Genomic DNA, 10,386 nt, shown 5'->3' on the forward strand with positions numbered 1-10,386 from the left:
ACCACACGGCAGAGTGGCTCTGATACCAAATTGTCACATCCTGGGATCAACTCCGCCGTAGCACGATATTGTCCGCTTTGGGCCCCCCTCTCTGCCCTCACGGTTTTGTTTCTGGGAGTTCACGAGCAACTTCCCAGTGGGTCACCCATCCTGGGATTGCTTTGGCCTCCAACTCGCTTAACTTCGGAGTTCCTACGACTCCGAAGCCAGTGAGCTCCCAAAAGGCCTCGTGCTAGATGGATGCGGGTGTGTACATATAAGGCGCATCACCCCCTTTCCGTTGGTTGATGTGGGATCTTACAATTTGGGAGTGTCTCTAATGCCATTTCTCTCAATCTAGTATGTCCAGTGAATCTGCTCTTCGTTTTCAACCCGTGGATATGTAAAAAAGCTCTACACTATTGATGCTTACCTTCATCATGCTAAGTCCCTTGTCGATTCATTGGCTGCCATCAATGAACCTGTCTCCCTTAAAGAACTTGTCACAGCTATGCGGACTTAACGAACAACTTTGTTATATGAACATCCAACTGTACCATAGGTACAGCTGTTACCCTATGCAAAACCTCTGGTTCCTGTTCACAGTTTTCTGGAACTTCTGAGACAACCTCTGTTTGTGGTAAAGCTCCAGCTCTACTTCTGCTTCCTTCTTCTCTCTTGCAGAATGTCTTCACTTAGGAATGACAATTCTCTGACAACATCAAATTGATTGATTTTCATAGTTGCATATCTATACCAACTAACGAGGGTTGAGATTACCATCACCACTACTATAGTTGTCACGACCCTCCTTTGGTCGAACTCACAACTCCTTCACTTCCATATAACTCATCCAACGGAATTTCTCTTCCGTATTTTCCACTGTGAAATAATTTGACTTTTGTGACGTCCTCAACATTGCAAATGTGCCATTCCGAGATGGAACACATAATGATGCCCACAACTTAAGGATGCACATAAGGTGCAGGGTCCACAGGAAATTGAACCTAGAGCTCTGATACCAATTAAAAGGACCCACCCCGAATTTTCCAAAACCCGAGGCGAATCCTGTGGAAATTCCCTACATCACCCCGATGTCGGGCCCACTTTAAAGTTATACCGTTTTCCCAAAATGGAATAAGGGTACGAGAATTTCTGCTAAAATTTCGACAAAGTCTCCCCTGTAAATTGAACATTTCTCAAAGTTTCAACCTGCATAAAAACACATTTAATATTCCCAATGGCAGCATGCATAAAATAATTTCATGCAATTTACATAAACGGTCTTCGGCCTTCCAATAATTCTCAACAAACTACCAAGCACACTAACAAATCAATTCATGCCTTAAACAAGGCAAACAATAAATTCAAAGACGAATTATGACTACTAACTACAACATACATCATCTAACTTTTCCAAATCCAACATACGAGGTTTTAACCTCCTAACACAATCACATCTATGTCCGCGGCTGCACCTAATAACCTTAGGCTGTCTACGTACCCTCACTGAGAAATCAAGCCGAACGTAGTTCTTCCTTAAAACCCAATTCCACATATAGGCAATACCTTATTTCATTTCTCTGTATTTTACATAATCTCCCCATACACCGGTACTACTAACGCCACGTATGGGGCCTATCAAGCCACACGTAGTTCTTCCTTAAAACCCAATTCCACAAATAGGCAATACCTTATTTCATTTCTCTGTATTTCACATAATCTCCCCATATACCGGTACTATCAACGCCCCGTATGGGGCCCGTCAACACGCCGGATAACCTACGCCACATGCGACCATACCATACTATCACAATATCTCTCCATACGCCGGTACAACCAACACCACGTATAGGGCCTGTCTCAACGCCGAATAACCTACTTCATGCGAGACGTGAACATCATATCAAAATATCTCCCCATACGCCGGTACAACCAACGCCATGTATGGGGTCTGTCGACACCCCGGATAACCTACGCCACGTGCGACCATACCATACTATCACAATATCTCCCTATACACCGGTACAACCAACGCCACGTATGGGGCCTGTCTCAATGCCAGATAACTTACGCCACGCGAGACCTGAATATCATATCATAATATCTCCCCATACGCCGGTACAACCAACGCCACGTATGGGGTCTGTCGACACGCCGGATAACCTACGCCACGTTCGACCTCAACATATTATCACAAGATCACCCCATACGCCGGTACAACCAACGCCATGTATGGGGTCTGTCCGCACGCTGGATAACCTACGCGACGTGGGACCTAACTTTCACAGGGTGGTACTTGCAGTGTAACCAAAATTCGGGGAGGTACCTAATGTAGTGCGTATAGCACTTTTAACTGACATTCTAGACTTTTTTGTGCCTGTATACAAACATATATAAATATATATATATATATTAATTCTAATGTTGTGTAAACCTCAACAATAATCTAGCACCTGATAATCCCCCTAGGAATGTGAGATTACTCCGGGAGACTCACGGTCAACTAAGGGTCAAACTACCCTAACCCTGGTCAAACGGGCCCATGGGGCCCATGACTTCCAAATTCCGATCCGAAAGTTCCTATGGGTTCTACAAGGTATAGGAAACTCGTCCTGCAAATTTGGTTCAAATCAGACGGTCAGATCGCTTACGATCGCACGATCTGACGATTAATATAAAACATAAACTTTAAATTATTAAATCGGAACATCCGAGGCTCCGATTCACGATCCGTGAATTCCTACACGATCCTAGAAATACCTAGACTGACATATGTTAAATCTGAGACCATCCAACGATCCTAACCTATCGAACCCGGATAATGCGCAATAGGTGATATCCTTTCGATAGTCAAACGACGTCCGAATTGAGATCCGCGAAATCCTACGCACTCTTGACAACCTAAGGATCTCATCGAGACATAGTGCAACTTCACTACCCTTACCCACGCGCCGGCAGCGTTGGGTGCCCAAAGCGATTACGCATCACCGGAAAATCTCAAAACCACGGCTCCAAACTCTTACCCTAGGTATAACACCTTATTTGGAACCACTTTTGTTCTTGGACCTACCCCAAAAACTGACCAGAAGTGGCTGGAATCGAGATCCCAAAACCAGCCGAATTTCAATTTGTAAATGAAATTACCTATGCTTAGAATCGATGTAATCCTACCCAACCATCAGCTAGAGCATGGAAAATAGGTAGAAATCCATACCTCACTCGTCGGAATCGGTGGTTGGAGGAGGGAGATCGACGGAGGAGAAGTTCGGACTACACCGGCCGCTTCTTCTCCATTTTCCGGCGAAACTGAGGCGTTGGAGGCGGGAGCTGATTGGAGTTGGAAGAGGACGACGGCCCGGTCATTTTGGTACCAGCCCCGTCGTCATCGGTGGCGGAGGAGAGAACGGCCAGCCAAAATGTGGCCGGCTGCTGTACCGCACGCGAGAGAGAAGAGAGAGAGAGAGAGAGAGAGAGAGAGAGAGAAATCTGATTTTTTTATAAAAATCTCATTTCAAAATAATTACGATTGTGCCACTGGGTTTCTTTTGGCCATATCTCTTTCGTTACAACTCCGATTCGAGCCCACTATATGTCTACGAACTCCTCTCAGTACGACCTATCCAAAAATACCAGTCACTGCTCCAAACTCTCTCCGAGTAAGAAAATAACCAAAATACCCCTATCTCAAGGGTAAATTTGTAATTTTCCTTAAATAATTTAAATAACTTAAATAAGGGGTTTAATTTGGAGTCGGGGTGTTACACAATTTTTTCTTCAAAATATCTTTTTGTCTTCCCTCTCTTCGTACTAATCTTCTCTTTGTTGCCTGTTTTACTCATGATAACTTAGTTTTCTTTGTCTTTACTCATGACTTTTATCAAATGAATGACTTTACGTACTAGTTTGTTAATCTTTCAGGGTCCTTCCAAATATGGTCTTTAATTACCCACTTTCCCTCTCCTCTCACTCATCCATTGTTCCCCCCGCCCTTACAATTGTGTACTCTCCTGCTTGGCATCCTCGACTTGACCATCCATCCCATCTCGTGCTCTCTCACTTAGCGTCATCTCTAGGCTTTAAAGTTTCTCATCATTTATAGCTACTTGAACATGAGAGCCATGAAAAGTGAGAGATTCACTATTATACCTAATATAGGGGCCCAAATTATTTTAAAAAACTTATATGAAATGGACTTTAGAAACACACCCAAAACTCATTTACAACATAACAAAGAGGCTTTTAACTTGTTTTAAATTACAAAACTGCCATCAATTTCTTAAAACAAGCCTAACCCCGACACATTCAATAGGGTATCAAAGTAATTTAATAATCAAAATTAAATTTAATAGGATCAGCTTTCATTTTTTAGGTTTGTTTATAAAAATTAAAGGTGCAAAGTTATTTATATCATTAGTATTAAGAATGGGTATATGGCTAAATATCCCAATGCGGGCATTAGGTGTCCATTGAAGACAAAGCAAAGGTTCAGTATGTTTCTCGTATTTTTGTCAGTTAGAATAAAACAAGAAACAAGTTTCGTTTAAAATATTGAAGCATATCACAAAAAGTAAAAAATAAAATATTGAAGAATACGTTAGAGAACACCTAAGAGCATGAAAACAAAACTCTATCGATTTAGATTCTTCTCAACAACTTATTTTATAATTGGAGATACAAATGATTTAATAATTGCAATGTCGTTTTTTGTCATTCATTTCAATTCGTATTAAAGAAGTTATCATAAATTTTTTTAAAAAAAGTTGCATTATTATTTGTCTGTGAAAACAATGAAGTTGCATTATTGTTTGGACACCTAGTAAGCAGCAAATGAGTGCTTAATTATGACTTATATGATCATATGCATCTCAATCCTCCAACTCAGGAGTCATAGGCTGTTACTAGTTAAAAGTAAGATATCAGAAAGGTGCTTCTGAAATTTGGTTCTGTCTTCTCTGTTCTGATAACAGAGCAGAGAAATCTCCTCGGAGATTGTACAGAAGAAGACTTCATCAAATAAACAGTTTGACAATCAAAGCAGGAATTAAAATATTTAAATCATTTGAAATAAAATTATACTTCTGTTTTGCGAATGGATTTCAATCTTCACAGCAAGAGAAAGGCAACAGATGAGGTTCTATTATTCGTGGGTTGGTAACGTGGTACAATGGAATGAGCAAATGAAGCCGAACCTATCTATTTGTTGTTCATTCTATTACAGAGACGCAGCTAGTTGTTGTTGGTGTTTCATTTTTCCAGATCGTAACACAGGGATGCTTTGTTCATTAAAAAAGAAGTTACCAGGATCAACCACGGTCTTCACTTGAGCAAGTCTCCTGAAGTTATTCTTGAAGTAGCTCAAACCCCAAATGCTTGCTTCTGCATAGCTTGTGTTAGCATCCTTGTTTATCCCCAAGTCAAGATCCCTGGAGTTCAAATAGGCACCTCTTGGGGACTTGGAAACATATGCTGCCATGTAGGCGTACGCCATTCTTGTCCAGCTAACATATTTCTCACTATCTTTGTCATCATCCCAAGTGACAAAATACTGGATTTCATATAAGTTTCCTTTTCTGTGTGGGAAAGGAATTTCTGATTCGGAAATCTCACTCATTATTCCGCCAAAAGGTGTCAGTATCACCGTGGATGCGTCTAGTTCAAACATTATCTGATATAAAACTTCCATGCCCGCTTCTGAAAGTGGTTCTGTCACGTAGTCTGATTTTCCTTTGAAGGAGCTTCTAGATTGTTGACTCCGGTTAAGCAGAGCTTCTGTATCATTTATTGAGTAGGAAGAGGAATATAGAATAGACTGAATCCAACTCATTTCAGTGAATGCGCTCCGGCTTAAATTGAACTCTGGGAAGTTTTCTTTCATCCAAGGAAGAAGTTCCTCATAAGTCTCAAGAAACAAGAAACTGAATTCAGCTTCAATAGTTTTTCCACCGTTTGTACCATTTGTAACTCCTATAACCACACGCAGGAAATACCCTTCAGGCATCCAATCTGCTATTGTTTGGCATTTAGAAAGAAGTTTGGTTGCACCTTCTTCCATGGTCTTTGATGCCACGTAAGTTGTTACAGTTGGAGGAACCGGAACCAACCTAAGTTTCCATGACAGAATGACTCCAAAGCTTGCGCCTCCCCCTCCTCTAATAGCCCAAAAGAGATCTTCTCCCATGGATTTTCTGTCAAGAACTCTGCCATTAACGTCGACAATCTTAGCATCAAGGACATTGTCAGCTGCCATACCATACTTCCTGAACAAGGAACCATATCCACCTCCACTAATATGTCCCCCCACACCAACAGTTGGACAAGTCCCTGCTGGAAAGCCATGGACTTTACTCTTTTGTGCAATTGCGTAATACAACTCCCCGAGAGTAGCACCAGACTCGACCCAAGCGATCTCATTCTCTATGTCAATATCAATGGACCGAAGTTCGAAAAGATCAATCAGGATGAAAGGAGCTATCGATACATAAGATAGGCCCTCGTAGTCATGCCCCCCGCTTCGGGTTCTTATTTGTATGCCCTCTTTCTTGGAACAAATTACAGCTGCTTGAACATGAGAGTGTTTAAAAGGAGTAATGATAGCTTCTGGTTTTGGTGTTGGAGTGTTGAAGAATCTCAGATTCTGTATGGAAAATTGGAAGACTGAGTAATAAGCAGGATTGTTTTTGGTGATAATAATTTTGCTGCTTGAGTTTGAAGGTATGTGGGAGGAAAAGCATTGAAGAAAGCTTTCAGAAATTGAGTTTGAAGTTGTGCACCAAACTGAATTGAGAAGGATGAAAAGTAGGACTGGAACTAGTTTTATGTGAGAGATCTCCATTTCTCTCTGCATGTGGAATGGTATGAGCTCTGAGCTCACTTATATAAGTAGTTTGAGTTGAAAGAAAAATGCAGCCATTGGTCTAAATTGTCTTCACCAAGCACTTGACTAAACGTGACCACCAAACACTTGACTAAATGTCACCAATTTGTTTTCTGTGCGTTGAAATGAGAAATACATGTTATAAAAAATAATAGTTTTCCTCTTTCCGTAAAGCCAAATACAAAATATTTATATTATAAATAACATATAAACAAATTGGAAAGTTTTGAAGGTATAATGAAATTGAAGAAAACAAATAAATAGGTAAGTAAAAGGAAAATAAATAATAAATAAGAAGGTGAGTTTGGTACGGTGAAGCACGTCAAAGACGTTGTCCTAAAGCCTTTGTAGCCTCCCTACGTGCAGGTACTGACGGTCTACAAGACTCCAAGATACGACCCTTTGTACACAAACTCAAGATCCGTTATGAGCACATTCATATACGGATATAGGTATCCAAGTCATAGAACCATTGCCAAAATAATAATATAAAGTAGATAATATATATAAAAGTAGAAAATCAAAGAATTAGTTTGTGGTGGTGATTGTGATTTGTGATATTCTGATGGTGTATAGTGGTTGTTCAAATGTGAAAGATGTATGGCCTTTTATAGGCATCCAAAAACATATAACATTCACCAACCAAAAAATAAGGCATTCAATATAGAAATAAAACCTAAATATTAAATATTTATAACCCCCACAATAAATAAAATAAAACAGCCAAAATAATTAAATAAATTAAACGGTTAAATTTTTAAAACCTTTTTAAAATTCCAACAATCCCCCACAAGGTTTTAAAAATTTTACCATGACAAAAAAAAAAAAAAAACAGTGAAAATATATATTTATATATGGGCAATATAATACTATGTAATAGGTGTAGGTGCCTTCTGGGCTTGAACCTTCACTTAGTGATGATAGTCTCCATTTGAGGAACCTGAGTGTACAAAGTATTGAACTCGGCACCTTTGACCAAACTTCAACATATCCCACACATAGTATTGGTTGAGACTTGGATGCGGGGTAGCGCTATTTATGGCCATGCGCTAATCTTGATTCTCATGAGAGTTACTAGAGAATAGCCCAATTCTCATAGTCGCAGCCTCACGACGTCTTTCACTTAGGTGAGTTCTCCAAGAGTACATGTGACCTGCACCCTGCGGGAGTTTGCCCGCCTCGAAATTCATTCAGGGATAAATCCCTTCCTAACGTCACATAAAATAGCACTTTTGCCTTAGGGATGAGCAAAAGAATATCTCAAGGATATCTCCATAGTTTTATGAGTGCTATATGAGTCACGCAATATGGATTGTTTCTACCACATTGAACTTCCTTCATGGGATCTCCAATCACAGAAGTTGGGTTACCTCCCTAGGTGACTCCCTTATGGGCTTAAGCACATCCCCCTCGACATTTTGCATTAATAGCCTCCTCCACGAGGCATGCATATCAAAACTAGCCTTCACAAGGCATATATAATGTAGGTCATGTCTTTGTTCTCCATTTTAGCACGCTTTAAACCTGCATGTTATTAAAATATTTCCTACACAATCTTGCACACAAATAATTAATGGATTTCACCTCAGTATAATTGGAAATTAAATACGCATTGGTATATAGTTAAGTATAATGGAAATACATCATACATTAAATCTTCTGATCAAGAGTACCTCTCAAGTCCATGAAACTTTGAGTACACCTGCTACCACTTATGAACAACAATATAACAATTAATTCATTAAATAAATTTAACTATAAACACTGAGTATTTCAGGATACCCTTACTCCCTTTTGTGCACTCCAAATGGTTGAAATCATGATCACATATCCAAGTTGAAATTGTATCTTGTCGATTCTCAATATGAACCTATAAGACAATAAGAAGTCTCTACCAAAATTTTATGCCAAAATCATCATTAGTTGCAAATATTTTCGTATCAAATTGAAGATAAATTAGTCTCATAATAAACTTGCATAATGAAACAAATTTCATACAGACACAGTATGTTTGCCAATAAAATATAAAAAGTATTATGTCACTAAATGAATCTTTCCCATGAGAGCATAAAGAAATTGAAAACACACAAAAATATGGGAAAGAGAGAAGGAAATGAATCTAATATTTTCCAGTATAAAAGCAAAAATTGCTTAATGTTACTAACAAATTAAATTACAGTACTAAAGTTCCCATTTAGGAAAATTCAACTTCCACAAATTGGTCCACACGTTTTAAAATAAAAATATTAATAATTATCAAAATGCAAATAACATAAGCATTGAGCGTTAATTAAAATAGAATAAATCTGAATAAAGGAGATATGAAAACTTATATAATAAATGTACAAAATAACTTCAGTTTTAAAGAGGTAATCAAATCACTCAAAAACTGGAATATTAAATTTTAAAAAATAAGTATTGATATTAATTTTGTATTTGAAATACCCACAAAAATTCCAACAAATACCCACATAGTTAAGGAAAAACTCAACCCCCACAAATTAGGGAATTCTCAAAATATATGAAGATTGTACCAAAATTTATTTAATTTTAAATTCATAAGATATGTACTCACAGTCATCTTGATAGTCATTGTAAATATAATAAAACCATCGAAAGCCTCAAAAGAAAAAAATGCCTCAAAAATTTAGGGTTTGAAAGCCTTACACCAAAACTCAAAATTAATGCCACTTACAGTGATATAATTTATTATTTCATTTCAGTTTTCTCAGGAGGATTCCACAGTGTACACTTCATGGCAATTAACTCAATGTGACATCTGTCAAGACTTTATAATCAAAAGAACATTAGTTCACTCAATATATTTGTATCAAGATTAACTCAAGTAACTAATATGAAGGATTGCACAATCGAAATATATAGGTGTTGGCAACTTTAAAAAGAATCCAAGGCATTAAAACAAAGATGTAATTAAATTGCATAAATGATTAGAACATTAAAGGCAATAATCACCTAACAATATCAACAATTTTACTGCCAAAATAAAAGCTCTAAATGTCATGAAATTGACATTAAAGTTTTGAAACTAAAGCTGCATAAATTAAAAAAGAAATAAAATCTCGTAATTGAATGTGAAATGCAAAAGCTTCCAAAAGAAGTTAAGAGCAATTAACTAATTCTGGAATCAAAAGGAGCTAACGTCCAAGGTGTTAAAGTGATACATTTATCCTACAAAAAAAAAAAAACATAGGTTTTTCTCCCAAATTCAAAGCAATGACAGCCATCAAAATAAAGAATAATTAGGCTCAATAAAACTTGCAATAATATCACATAAATTCTTTGCACGTTTTTGCAAAAATTAATAGATATAAATGAAAATAAGAATCAATATAAAAATTGAATACACAGATAGGCCAAATCTAAAACTGACGCAATATTAGATTTTGAATTCAGAATTAAACTAAAAAAAACTGTTTGCACCTTTTTTCTTTCAAGAATTTGAAACCAAAGTAAGTAGTATACTACACAGATTTGCAAGGATGCAACAATTGAATATTCAAATCAAATTT

At 37.8% G+C, this 10,386-nt stretch overlaps 1 protein-coding gene across 1 annotated transcript; it reads right to left on the reverse strand.

Annotated features, from left to right (window-relative positions):
• Positions 1 to 5,096: 5,096 nt before the first annotated feature.
• LOC117626207 (berberine bridge enzyme-like 8) lies at positions 5,097 to 6,903 on the reverse strand. Its single transcript, XM_034357863.1, has one exon. The coding sequence runs from the start codon at positions 6,824 to 6,826 to the stop codon at positions 5,195 to 5,197; it is 1,632 nt and encodes a 543-aa protein (XP_034213754.1). The 5' UTR covers positions 6,827 to 6,903; the 3' UTR covers positions 5,097 to 5,194.
• Between the last annotated feature and the right edge of the window lie 3,483 nt (positions 6,904 to 10,386).

The sequence above is a fragment of the Prunus dulcis genome, chromosome 4 (genome assembly GCF_902201215.1).
Source record: "Prunus dulcis chromosome 4, ALMONDv2, whole genome shotgun sequence".
Taxonomy (NCBI): Eukaryota; Viridiplantae; Streptophyta; class Magnoliopsida; order Rosales; family Rosaceae; genus Prunus; species Prunus dulcis.